The 14,201-nt window shown below is 37.5% G+C and overlaps 1 protein-coding gene across 3 annotated transcripts in view; it reads left to right on the top strand.

Annotated features, from left to right (window-relative positions):
- Window positions 1-14,201, top strand: part of cntn1a (contactin 1a) — a 73,518-nt gene extending 59,317 nt beyond the window's left edge. For 2 of the 3 annotated variants that reach the window (XM_011475921.4, XM_011475922.4), the window contains exons 10-25: window positions 21-145; window positions 1,453-1,570; window positions 1,783-1,930; window positions 3,489-3,616; window positions 4,146-4,318; window positions 4,886-5,009; window positions 6,261-6,422; window positions 6,542-6,691; window positions 7,205-7,275; window positions 7,593-7,827; window positions 8,456-8,553; window positions 9,425-9,614; window positions 9,725-9,837; window positions 9,924-10,080; window positions 10,174-10,209; window positions 12,070-14,201. In XM_011475921.4, the coding sequence (XP_011474223.1) occupies window positions 21-145; window positions 1,453-1,570; window positions 1,783-1,930; window positions 3,489-3,616; window positions 4,146-4,318; window positions 4,886-5,009; window positions 6,261-6,422; window positions 6,542-6,691; window positions 7,205-7,275; window positions 7,593-7,827; window positions 8,456-8,553; window positions 9,425-9,614; window positions 9,725-9,837; window positions 9,924-10,080; window positions 10,174-10,209; window positions 12,070-12,146 (2,105 nt within the window). In that variant the 3' untranslated portion in view covers window positions 12,147-14,201. The remainder of the gene's footprint in view (window positions 1-20; window positions 146-1,452; window positions 1,571-1,782; window positions 1,931-3,488; window positions 3,617-4,145; window positions 4,319-4,885; window positions 5,010-6,260; window positions 6,423-6,541; window positions 6,692-7,204; window positions 7,276-7,592; window positions 7,828-8,455; window positions 8,554-9,424; window positions 9,615-9,724; window positions 9,838-9,923; window positions 10,081-10,173; window positions 10,210-12,069) is intronic. The other variant, XM_011475924.4, reaches the window with a different exon arrangement.

Below are 14,201 nucleotides of genomic sequence, written 5' to 3'. Positions count from 1 at the left end.
CAGAATTGCTTTAATTGCAGCTTATCCTGAATGGGTGGAGCACATCACGAGCAAAAAGAAGGAACTCCATAGTAACTATACCATGTCATGTAAGGCCAGTGGCAAACCGGAACCTAAAATCCGTTGGCTAAAAAATGGTCATCAGGTAAAATTCTAACTTTTTTTTGTATATGTTTGTCAGGAAATCCTCTGGGAATCCTCTGTAAGTCAACTTACTGATCAGTATGCAGCCATGTGTTGTTTTGGCACCTCAGCAGAGACAGGAGGGGAACCCAGTGGGTACCAATCATGGCAGGAGGCGATACCTGTTGTTACATCAGGTGTTGTGTAGCTCTCCCCAGAAACAACTGTCATCCGGCCTGAATTACCCCTGGGAGCTGCAGCTAATGACAGACAGTAAACTGGGTCAGACTGCTGGGTAGAACATTAAGCCTTAATGAAATCTCCTCCTAATTATAGGAGCTGTCAAAGTCTTCAGTTTTACCTGCTTGAAAGTCAGAAGTCAAAAATAAAATTTGACTAATTTCTTTATGATTCTTTGTATAAATATTTAAAGCAGGTGTGTCAAACTTTTCTTCCACTTCCCATTGTCTCATTGTCTGATTCTTCTGAGGTAATCAGAAGAAGGTTTATTTAATGATATCCAAAAACAATCAGGACAGTAACCTTTCAGGATTGAAGTTTAACAATGGATTAGTGTCTGGAGGATAAACCAGGAGAATCTCTGTCTTTTTAATATCAGTTGCTTCCTCTGAGAATTTTTGAGAAAAGAATTTAGCATTAGTTGTGGTGACAAATGTTTAACAACTAATTCAGGGTTAGTTTGCCATTTGAAAGTACTGCAGTCACAATAAACAAAGTTTAAAAAACAGTAGTTTTGACCAACTGAACAACTTTTCAAGGGAATTTTGACTGAGACATCAGATAATTGACTTACTTTAGTCTGACAGTACTTAAAGTTCCATTCCTATGCAACTTCTGATCTATTTTAAAAGCTTTCCAAGTGATCATTTAATTATGATTATGCAATTTTTCACTGAAATTTCAAAAACTTGTGTTGTTTTCTAAGACATAATTTCTGCAGAGTGGCAGGAGTTCATTAGAAATTTGCCTCTGAGTTGTGGGTGGGACTGTTGGCACGGTGTAATTCCGCATCCACTTCCCATCATCCATCTGCTTCTGATTAACAATAATTTCACAAAATAAATACAGAGAAAAGCAATTCTAAGCTTATAGTTCTTTATGTTTGTCCTTCATCATCAGAAAAATGTCACAAGATGCACATATGCAATAGATCTCTTTTCTTAGATGTTTGACCACTTCACATTTAATAAGGTTTGCTAATCATATCACAAAGGTATACGTGTTTTTCGACACTTCACAGTTTGACAGTAAGAATCAAAATCTAAAAGCATAAAACTCATTGAGGTGGCTTTAAATTTTGTTTTGCAGATTGATGAAAAAGACGTCCACTTTAGGAACTTGACGTTGGATAATTCTGGGATGTACCAGTGCATAGCAGAGAATCGTCATGGAGTTATTTATGCCAATGCAGAGCTGCAGGTGTTTGGTGAGTCAAGCTTTGGTTTCAATGCTGCACAAGCAGATTTTCATTCGTGAATGTGACTGTGCTGTGAATGCTGGCTCTACTATATATATATATATATATATATATATATATATATATATATATATATATATATATATATATATATATATATATATATATATATATGTATAAATATTTCATTTGTTGTGTTTTTTTTTCTTTTTTCCCCTCAGCTTGTCCTCCCACTTTTGAGCACAATCCAATAAAGACAGTGATGGTGGCCAAAAACAGTCGGGCTGTGCTTGAGTGTCGACCGTACGCAGCTCCAACGCCTAGCTTCACCTGGAGCAAAGGAACTGAGCTGCTCTCCAACTCAACCAGGTTAGGCGGATTTGTTTCAGATCAGGGGTCTACAACCTTCAACGCTTAAAGAGACATCTGAGTTGATTTCCGACTGAGAACAACCCAATAGCGGCCACAAGGACTGACTTCATCCTTTAGAAAAAGAAGACACTGATTTTTTTTGTTTTTGTTTTTGTTAGAATAGACATAAATAAAATATGGTGTTTTAAGAATAAATAAAACAGGAATATTTGGAGAAAATAGAGTTTTTTTTCTAAATATCAAATAGTTTATAACTTTTCACAGATCTATACATGACTTCCTTTCAAAATAAAAGACATGCTGTGCCAAGTAGTATAATTAAAATTCAGCAAATGTAGTAGTAGGAAATGTAACGTCAACAGTGATAAAAAAGGCAGTTTTAACCCCTTGAGGGTAATTTCAGCCATAAATGTATAAATCTAAGTGACAAACATTAAATCAGAGCTAATTCAGTGACCCTTACAATATTTTTTAGGCAACTTAAAATCCTATAATGTTAAATTTAATAACAGATAATGACAGTCCACCTTATAATCCAGCACACTTTAGGGTTGGAATCTGGTTATGCTTAATGACCTCAAACTGGTTTTTTTGTGGTAAACGGCGACACAAACTAGTCTAAATGTTTTTGTTTTAGTAAACTGCAAAGCTGATCTGCTTGATGGATTGTTGGAGCATTATGGGTATTGTAGTTAGGAGCACAGTCATATGTACTGTGCTTCAACTGTTTGGGAAAGAGTTGAAAAAAGTTGGACTTTTCTGACTGTTTTTGCTCAATGCACCTTCGTGTCTGTCAAATATTTTACCTTTTTTGAACTAAAAAAATAACCAGAGAGCCACAATGGAGGGTAAAGAGCCACATGTGGCTCCAGAGCCTCAGATTGCAGACCCCCTTCTAGAACTTCCAAAAAGTCTAGTTTGTCAGAGTTGGGTTTTGATTTTCTTAAATAGCATATTGGGGGTAACACAATTTGACACAATTTAATTGTGTTAAATTCTTCTTAAAAAGAACTTTGCAGATTTCTTTAAAACAAACACAATCTATTGGACTTTGGGGAAAAATCTCAATGTTTTTGTCTGCTGAGCTCTGCTGCATGTGAACAGCTGACATTAAGCTTATTTTGATGATCAGTGCAGACTGACAGCTGGATAAAATCCCCACTTGTGTTCCTCCCTGACGGAACAAGCTTAATCTTAGAGCTCTAACACCCACCAGCCATCCCTCCCCTCGTGGCTTCCCAAATTTTCACAGGGATACCCACAATGCTATGCAGGAAGAGCCCCAGTTTACTTTTGCAGCATCTAAATTCTCTGTTTGGCTACTCTTTGTACCCCAGTCAAGCATAAAAATCGCATTTGCAGGCACATTCATCAGGCATCACTGCCTGTGGCAAAGCATTGTCTTGTTAATATGTTTTGAGTTCAAGTAATTATATATATGGATTTATTCTGGGCACTTTTACGATCCACATGTCCGCACTTGACTTCTGACCTTTGATATTTCTCCTGAAGCTTTTATGTGATGCATTAAGAATGAATTCCTCTTGTGCCCCAGGGTGTTCATCTGGGAGGATGGAAGCTTAGAGATCCGGGATGTGACACAGTCAGACGAAGGCCAGTACACATGCTTTGCCAGCAATATCTTGGGCAAGGCTAGCAGCGTGGTCTCGCTGTCGGTTACAGGCAAGTTCCAGACAAAAAGAAAACGATGCACAATTAAAATTCCTCCGCAGATTTCCACATTAGTGATCTCAACCTCTAAATGTCTTGAATTGTGGTCACGTGAGCTGACAGCATCCAGGCTACTGGTAGTTATTCAACTGCTTTCCCAAGGGCACGTGTGATGGGGGTTAGCTTGAGATTCCATGAGATGTGACAAAGGAGCTCAGCCTTCACACTGTTTCTCAGAAAAGGCCAACAGAGTTTAAGGGAAGAGCTTGAGGTTCAAATACTAATGCACCTTTTTAAGATCTCTTGCTCACTGATTTAAACTGTCTCAGTTGTTAGGCACTTGTTTTTTTCCACAGAAGACCCAATAGTAGTGCCTGCTGCACAGCTCTTTACTGCCCCCTTCTGGAAATGTGCACATATTATGCATGAATTTTACTACCAAACAAACATTACAAGAAATTTTTGTTGTTTGGATGAGACGTTTCATGATGCAATATTTTTTTACTTATTATCATAGCATTCACCTCACTGTGCTCCGCAGACTCCACAAGGATCACCTTGCCACCCTCTGATGCTGACGTTAATGCCGGGGAGGATGCCTGGATGCGGTGTGCAGCATCACATGACCCGTCCCTAGACATAACCTTCATCTGGTCCCTTGACGGACGAGTCATTGACTTGGACAAGGGCAGGCTGCATTATGAACGGGTTCCAGTAAGAAAACTCTTTAATACACACACACATTTTATATATAATAATATAATATCTTTAATTCATTTTTATTTCTTAAGGTAGCTCAGCACAAAATATTACTTTAGTCTGATGAAAAAATATTGAATAATAATATGATGATAATATATTGAAGAAAAAAAAAAAACAGAAGTCAGTGACTTTCAAATGAAAAAGTGCATTTTTTGTCAGTATTTTTATAGCCATGCTTGATATTGTTCATTACAGCTGACATGACCTTCCTCTCTTTTTAAAGAAAAACCCTCATCACAGTTTCTCACTTGTCACTTTGCACAGTTAGTAACCTTCATTTTATGACACTGATTGATGACTTCCCACTGTGTTGTTCTAAAATGCTTTTCTTTTAAGGTAGGGTTTAGCTTCACCATCAGTGCTGTGAGCAAAGCTTTTTATTTATTTATTGTTTCCTGTTCTGTGGAAGCAACATTGGCTTGACCATTAAAAAAATAGCTTCCTACAAAAACTCCCGATAACGCTGATTATGTATTGCAACATATGAATGTCTACTAACTGTTGGGTGGTCATCTGCAGAATGGAAATTCAAGTGATGAGCTGAAGATCAAAAACGCTCAGGTCAAGCATGCAGGAGTTTATAGCTGTACCGCGCAGACCACAGCTGACAACGTCACTGCCTCTGCCCGTTTGATTGTGAGGGGTAAGTTCTCGGCTCGGGATCAAGCAGGTCTGTAAAGTACATGGGTACAAACAACTTAACCCCAGAGAACCCATTGTAATTGTATTATTATCATTTGATACTGTGATCATGTTACATGAAGCAACAGAACAGAAAAAAGAAGAGAATCTTGTGGTGTTAACATTTGAATACCATCATTATAACCTTATAATAATGTTTTTAGTACAAACTTTGGAGTGATTCTGTCAGCAAGTCTGGAATCTAAAGTCCTGCTATTCAATTTCTCAAAGGCTAATAGACCACACAGAAATAAAATAAACTGGTTTGTCTGGCAGAGTCTGTTTTCTGCAGTGTATAATAAAAGAAAATGAATTTTTTCCACAGAAACCAGAGTTCGACCTTTTTTGCCAGCTAATCTGTCAGCACTAAAACTCCATGTGAATGAGCACTGGTGGAAAAGTGCTGGCACAGGTTTTGGAAAGACATGATTTGGTGTTTGAGTCTATAAATAAAGTTGTTTTTTTTTTGGGGTGCGGGAAGAAGCCGGTACCAAAATAAAACACTAGACCTAATTTGACATACTGGACAAACCCATAGGAATAGATTGTTATTAGTTTAAAACTGAATAAGTGTTTTCATACATGATCAAAGGACTGTGCATTCAGAAATAATTATCAGGACCAGCAGGCAAAGAAGCATGAATACTATTTGCATTATTAGTTTTTACTTTAAGTTGTAACAAGCCATTACCATTTCATAACAGTTTCAAAATAAAAGCTGACATTTTTAAGAGAGACTTTTTTTGACTCAAAGTCCCATTAGTTGTCAAATACCTGTGAAATTTGGATTCTGCATTTGAACCAGCCGCTGGGAAGCCATAATAATTGAATTTAGATTCATTAAAAAAAAGCCAAAGATTGACTGCAAATCTTAAGAATTTCTATAATGAATGTAATAGACCAGTTTAACTTGTTTTATTGAATTCTTCACACAGTCCATATTTGTAAAAGCTTGTAAAAGCTTTTTCTTATTCCAAATTAAAGATTTTAGAGAATTAGGAGCACTGAGAGGAATCCACAGTTTGTGTTGGTCTCACAGTTTTTTACCTTAAAAAACCCCTTATTGCTTTCATCTTTTAAGAATAAATACCTTTGATCCAGGCCTCTTACGTGTAAAAATGTTCATGCGTATTATTTTTACGTGCACTAACCTGAAGCCGTGATCGCTTCAAGCACCTAATGGACAACCTAACTTAAACTCTCTTGGTGTCAGGTCCCCCTGGAGCCCCCGGTGGGGTTCGAGTAATAAACAAGACGGAAACGACTGTGACGCTGCAGTGGAGCCGGGGAGCAGACAACCACAAATCGATCTCCAAATACACCATCCAGTACAGGGACGATTTCTTAAAGGATGCTTGGAGCAACGCCAGGACGTGTAAGAAAACTGGACATATAAATGGACCACTGAGCTGGGACGTTTGTCAAAAATATTGCAGTCCACACATTTTCATTGTTTGGTACTAAAGCAGTGATGTATGGATTTTTTTTGTCTAGCTCCTGCTGATGTGGAAGGAAATGCAGAAATGGCCACTGTTGTTAACTTATTCCCCTGGACAGAGTATGAGTTCAGGGTCATCGCTGCCAATATCCTTGGGTCAGGAGACCCTAGCAAACCATCACCTAAAGAAAGGACACTGGACGCAGGTAAGGATGTGTGGCAGGACTAAGAAAAAAAGAAGAAACTTGTGTGGCATTTTCATGCTATGTTTTACACCAGGTCAAACTATTAGGACTGGGTTTGCGAGTGTTTAAGTCTGGCTTTAGAAATGAGTCAGCGTCATGGAAGGCTTTTAAATTCAGGGTCATGCCGTCCAACTCACCACACAAGCTACTACAAATAAGCACTTTGGTGTAACAGTATACTGAGATTGAGTTGTAAAATGGGAATAACAGACCTGCAGTAACCACCTTTGAAAAAAAAATAGTGAAGCTTTAAACATGAGTTGAACAAGAGAGTGTTTGCGCAGCTGGCAAAGTTCCCACGTGCACATTAAGGTGTTGCGTTTGGCACAGGAGAAGATAAGGATACTGTGTTTGCAGAGGAAGGATGTGTTCAGTGGCACAGCAAAGGTCAGGCTATAGTGTGTGGGCTGGCTGTTATGTGTGCGGCTTCACGGTATGAGGGCTCAGAGTTTTGCTGTTTCTGTCGTATCGCAGTTCCTGTGGTGGCGCCGTCAGAGGTCGGTGGGGGTGGAGGGACTGGTAGGGAGCTGATCATCACATGGACGGTAAGTGAGGACTTTCCTATTGTAAAGGAAGAGTGAAAGATCCCGTTGTTGAGAAGATACACAAAAAATAATAATAAAAAAACAATTCACTGCGCATAAAAACATATTTACTGTAAACCCTTTGGTGTATAAACCGTCAAATATGCAGTTGCACATTATATTAGTAAAAATGGGCCTATTTTGCTTTTACACCCTTCTGTGGTATGCTTACCAACCACATGCATACAGCGGTATAAACAGCAGCTAATAAGTAATACCATTTGATTAATCTGTTTTTATATTTTCATCATTATATCTTTTTTTCTTCATTTCTGCAGCCAGTGCAGCCAAAGTACCACTATGGCCCCAACTTTGGCTACATTTTAGCCTTCAAACCGCAAGACCAAAAAGAATGGAAAAGGATGAAAGTAACTGATTCTGAAAGCAAGCGGTACATCCACAAAGACCCCAGCATGCCTCCAGTGACACCATTCGACGTCAAAATCAAAGCTTTCAACAGCAAAGGAGAGGGACCCTTTAGCATAAAAGCTGTGGTTTACTCTGGACAGGATGGTAAGCACTAAACACATTTGCATATTTTACTCTTTGGGTGCAAAAAGGATCCGAAAAAAATATTTTCAGACTGTTATTTCAGTCTGTTAGAGTTTGATATAAAATACTTTTTAAACAGTTTTTTTTATATATCTAGTGGTATTTCTATACTATTTAAAGAGGACTCGTCTCCATTTTCCTTTCCATATGGAGGGGTAATTATGATCTATGCAGCACAACCCACTAAGCTGATAATTCACCTAAGGATGTGAACCGTTTAGCCCGGTTATGAACAGTTGCTGACAGGCAGTGGAGATAAATGCTGGCACTGCTGGCATGTCGGGTCATAGGGGTGCCGTGTTTACATGTTGACAGCTTCAGGAAGTGACAAGAATAGACATATATGCTCTGCAGTTCGGACAAGCCTCTGACCATTTGTATTAGCATGCATCTTGGGTAAGTAATGGTGTTTATATCATACATTGGTTTATTTGCATCACGAAGATGATATTGCAGCATCACTGAAAAGAATGAGAGCAGACAAAAATCATTAGCTTGGGGTCACATTAGATCAGGCAGGTTTTTGTAAAAAAAAAAAAATTTGTTTACAAAAAAAATTCACCAATGTATATTTTCTTTTCTTTTCCAGCTCCATCTGAGGCTCCTGCTGTGATTGAAGGCAGAGCGTTGTCTGCCTCAACAGCTATAATATCCTGGAAGCATGTTGCTAATGTAGAAGGTTATAAGGTTAGTTTATTACAAGATTTTTCACTTTATTTACTGAATAGAAAGTTTTAATAATAATATTATTAAATATTTACCATATAAATACTATACATAATAATACAATACTAAGTATTGCATATCTTGTCTGTCACAACTTCTAACATCTTTAGAGTTAACATTTTGAACCTTGATGATAAATTATTTATTTTGTAGGAAGAGTGAAACTCTTCATTGTACGATTATGCAAACAATTATGCAGTCTGTAAGCAACTGGATTGTAATTTCATACATAAACAAAAATAACATAATGCATTGATCCCATAGGTTTCTGACTAACATTTTGAATGATATGATTGATTGATTGATTGATTGATTGATTGATATGATTGTCGCATCAAAGCATCCTCTGTTCAATCTGATATAAAGGAAGATACTTAAACTAGTTGTTTATGAAATAAAAAGTTTGCATTTGTGCCCAGAAATAAACACCCCATTTATTTGACTTGATATGTTGTAATGAAAATGGAATATGGGAACAAATGAGATTTTGTTGAGGTATCTGTCCTTTTTAAGATTTTATTTTTATTTTAACATCCATTGAAATAATCCTACAAATTATTTTTTTACCTAAATGTCAATGTCTCGATGCCTAAATGTATTGCCAGCTATAAAAAAAATCCCTTATGGTTTTACTTTGAAGTAGATTTAGAGTTTAGTAGTTTGACGCATATTTGCATCAATATGCGTCGAGGGGCTAATGTATTTTCCAACTACTACAATTCCCTCTCATATGTAAAACAAATCCAAATTGAATTTTAAAACAATTGACACTTGTGCTTGTACATTTTTTCAACTCTTTTCAAATCTTTACTGTCTCACCCGTGTGCCCCAGGTAAAGTTCTGGACAAATCAGCAGGACAGAGAAGGAAGAGCACAAGAAGTCGCTGTGTCAGGCATGGAGAACCACACCAGAATTGAGGGTTTAAAACCAAACTCTGAGTACAACATTGAGGTTCGAGGCTACAACTCTGCAGGATACGGGCCTCCCAGTAAACACCTGAAAGTCCAAACCAAGAAACCCCGTATGTTACGCTTTAAAGGGTCCACTTAAAAAAAAATAAGTGCAAACCATTTTATTTTTACTGTATTAAGAGTAACTGTTGTTAATTTTAGTTGTATTTTTATACACCAGCTCCAGATCGACCTCCAAAAATAATAGGTACAAAGGTGAAGGGTCAATTCATAAATATTGCCTGGGAAGCCGTGGAACCGCTATCAAATGAGTCAAAAGTAGACGGTTACAGAGTGAGTTTGGTTCACACTTTAACTTAATTCCTCACAACTGTGGATTCGCCGGATCCTATAAATTGATGTACATCTCATGCATCTAGGTGCTGTTCAAACCGAAAGGTAACCAGACCAGCACTCTGTACACAACCAACAAGCGCTCCATAGACATCCCCCTCCTTGCTGATAAGGAGTTTGTGGTGGAGATTCGGGCGCACACAGATGGAGGAGTTGGAGCCGTGTCACAAATCGGCTTCCCAGGTAACGGTTTTATTTTATTTTAATTTTTTTTGTGAGTTGATAGACCTAAAATTAAGGGACACAAGTTTAATCTTTCATATACTTTCTTTTCAGATAACAATTATCCAGCTTCAGGTGCTGCTTCTAAGGGTAATAGTGGGTGACAGTAAAATAAGGCAACAGCCTAATAATGAAAGTTTCTTTGACAGGTTTATTTTAACGAAAAAAAATAGCATTTATTGGGTGAGTTAAAAAGTGTGCAAACTTCACATCAGTGGAATTGAAAGAAGAATTTCTGTCATCTAAATAAAATGTTAAATCCAGTGCTGAGCTGCAGGAATGAGGCTGGTAACTCTGACCTGCCTGTGGGATTATACCAGGCTCAGAGGCAGCAGTGAGTTATCATTTGTCAAAGCTCAAGCTTCCCATGGCTCCTGAGCCGAACTGTCACCTCAGGTTTCATATCCCAGATTGGAGAGGTGACATGGTCCGTGACTAAAGCTTCGATAGCCTCTAAATCCATCAGCTTCTTAGGGGCTGATGGACTGACAGGCTGAGTAGACCGAAGAGGTCTTAAGCTTTTGTAATTGATCTTGATGAGAAGAGGAAACCCCGCTTGTGGTTTTTGTTATCTCTTATATCATCCATTCCAAGCCCCATGTGACAGCTTGATTTCACAGACCTGGGAATTTAAGTCACAAGGGATTTGCGATGCAGGAGACTGACAGACAAAAGGCAGTTAAAGGTGATCGCCACACAAATATGGTCAGTAATTAACAATACCAGTATGAAGGCTGGTTTTTAGTACCACCATGCATTGGTCATTTACATTGATAAACAACTCATTTAGGTTAGTGAGGTAAAGTGTCAGTTTTAAATTTGCCCATTCCACTGAAAGTGAAAGGCACACATGTTTTGGCTTCTTTTCACCAACTGGCTCCGCCTACTTTTCAACACTGGTTGACTCTTCCTTCTTTCTCTAGTTTGGGGTACCTGCTTTTACTTCGTTGGCTCTGCCTTGTTTTTCTAAACTTCCTTTGCTTTTTGCTTTTTTCTGACACTGGTTTTTGTTTTCTCTGGTTGTTACACTTTTGAATTACTTGGTGGCTCTGCCTTCTTTTCTCAAGTATTCTGTGCATCATTATAACCAGTTTGCTGTAGTCGGCTATTTTTTTTACTTTCTCTTTTTTTTAACAACAGCTTATTGCCTGTAGTTGGCTCTGTCTTCTTTTCTAGTTTACTATTTTTCCGTTTTAACTTATTAGTTATAACTTTTTTTTTACCAGTTGGTTGTTGCTTTCTTTCATTTTTTTCCTTGTCTCACCAGTTAGATTTGCCCTGTTTTCTATGGTTAGATGTACCTCATTTTTACCTGTAAGATAAGCTCTAGTTTATGTCTAGCTTTTTTTTTTATCTCCAGCTTAGTAAACTCTAGCTTTGCTCTGGTTTGCTGTGCTTTCTCACCTATACATTTTTCTAACTAGTTTTCTAACTAATTTTTAAGTTACCTATGATTTGTTTAGACTAGTTTGCTATGCCTTTATTAACTTTAGTTACCTATAACTTATTTTGATGAGTTTGCTATGACTTATTTTCTTTAGTTTGCTTTTGGCTAACTTAGTTTGACTTGTTGGCTGTGCCTTTTTTCCATAGTTACCTGTGCCTTGTGCCTTTTTTCATTAGCTAACTATGCCTATAACTAGCTCTGCCTTTACTCGACAAATTAGCTGTATCTGCTTTTCACTAAATGCCCATGCCTGCTTTTCTTTAGCTGTTCCTTCTTTTCACTAGTTGGTTGTGTCAACTTTAATTTTCACTTAACCTACACAGTTTTGTCATTACTCTTTGCCTACTGCTTGCTGATATTTTATTATTATTATTATTATTATTATTATTATTATTTACAGTGTTTAATCTTTCCATAATGTGGTAGCCTGTAACAATTTGATTTTTGTTGGCTGAATAATTTTTTTTCAGCACTAACCCCACTTTTCCTTCCTTTTTTTTCAGGTGGAGGTGTCACGGTTAATCAGTCCTTCTGCATTTTCTCCCTGTCTCTGGCGCTCCTCTTCTTCCTGAATCTCTGAATGTAGCACCATCTTTGTCTTTAGTGTCTATGAAGGATACTCCTATGGTTATTAAGGCTCACGCCTACAGGGAATTGGAACTCTTTCCACAATATTTTGGTTCCTCCCAGTCATTGAGGTTGTCACTTTCCAGCTCTTCTCCTGTGGATGTGTTTGTGGAAGTAGACACTGAAGAAGTGGAAATGGATAAAGATATCCCTCATTTATCTACAAAACGCCTCTTTGAAGGAGTGTTGAAGGAGTTCTGTATACTCAATATGCCTTATGTAAATGATTACCCTTGTCCTTCACAGTAGCTTGACTTTGTTGGATTATGATTGGAAGCGTAACGTTTATTCTCCGTAAATGTTTAAATCAGACCCTCTAGATTTAAAGAAACTTTATTTTCAAAAGTGAAGGCTTTGTTTTTAGCTCAGACGTTTTGAAAAATCCAATTTCAGTGCATTCCATAGTATAAGGATCTGTGAAGGACAAGAGTATCAATTAAAAAAAAGACACCTGTTTTCTTTACTTGCAATTCAATGTTTTTTTTTTTTTTATTATCAAGCAAACCCTTTTTTTTTTAACCAGGATACAGTCAAAGCAAATCTCAACCTGTTGCATACTTGATTTTAGGACAAGCACAGAAACAAATAGTAGTTTATGTCATTCTCAAATGACACATACAGTAACAGATTCTGTTTTTTGTACAATAAACTACAGAGAGGGAAATTGGCTCATAACTTTTGATTTTGTTCTAAGCGCTTTAGAACTGTGAGCATGTTGATCTAGCTACTTGAGATCTTAAGGCCAAACGACCTACACTAGAAACATAAAAGACTTGTTAAATAATTTCAGCTTTCAGGTCCGCTAACAACAGTTTAATTTCTGCTGGTCACAGTTTCACTAAAGCTGCGTTCCAAAAAGAGCTAAAGTGAGTATAAAACAAACCTGAATTCGAAATGCTTTGTTTTGACTGTATCATTAGGACCTCAGTGGTATCTGTTGGTGCTCTGTAAGGACTGTTGGCCTTTGATTTGTTGCAAACAATTTCCTTTCATTGCTGGCATTTGTGTGAGAATCACAGCGACAGCAGGGACTTAAGTCCTTAAGTAATTGTGCAATGACATATACATCTGTGGCTGCATCATATTTTCTAACAAAGCATTTTTTTCTGTCCTTTAACAGCAGTCTTATGTATACATATATTTATAAATACATATATATATATATCATTTTACATTAGTTAATATAAGCTATTGGTAATCCAAACCATTCATCAGTGGTAAGAGCTCATTACAAAGCTTGCAATGCTTTTTCAAATGTATTTTTTAACTTGTTTTTAGATGCATTAATCTATCGTTATCATTGTTGTTTTCCATTGTTCTATTTGTAAATTTCAAACCATCTTTGGTCAGACAGTTTGAAAGCCTATTTCCCTCAAATGATGGAAGAAATGCTCTTTTTTTGTGTTTCTTTGGGTCATTCTTTTGTATGATTGATGCTGGTAATACTTCTTCATCGTGACAGTATCGATGTCCACCACAAAGTGCTTTTCCCCCCAATTTCCTCCATGCCATATATCATAGAAAGTGTTGCCAAATGCATGAATGCCTTGAACTCTGACCGGAGCGGGTTCGACATAATAACATGCATGAGATCAGAGGCGCAGTGGTACATTGCTTTGCGACAGACCAACACCTACCGCCATTTCGAAGACTTTTATGAAACACATTCCTTCCTTGAGTGACATCCCTTTGCGTCAGTTAGATCTTAGACCAACATGTGCATTAGCTAAAAGGCCTCATTTGGCCCAGTTATCTTACAAAACGGTGAGTCTTTTTGAAAAGGGAGAAAATCTAAAACTGACTAAAAGGAATTCCACTCATTTGAATACAGAATTGGTCCTTCAGCCATGATGCTTAGGATCTGATGGTGTTGGGGCTGGCAACGGCAGCACAACTGGCTCTTCTGGAATTGAGTGCTTTTGCTGGATTTGAATGGCAAAACATGAGGGAAGAAACTAAAACGTTTTATTGGCTGGACAAGAAATAATAAAAGTGTAGTTAACTATTA

Source organism: Oryzias latipes, chromosome 6, assembly GCF_053564925.1.
Source record: "Oryzias latipes strain Hd-rR chromosome 6, Olatipes_Hd-rR_3.1".
Taxonomy (NCBI): Eukaryota; Metazoa; Chordata; class Actinopteri; order Beloniformes; family Adrianichthyidae; genus Oryzias; species Oryzias latipes.
This window is presented reverse-complemented; position numbering and strand designations above follow the sequence as displayed.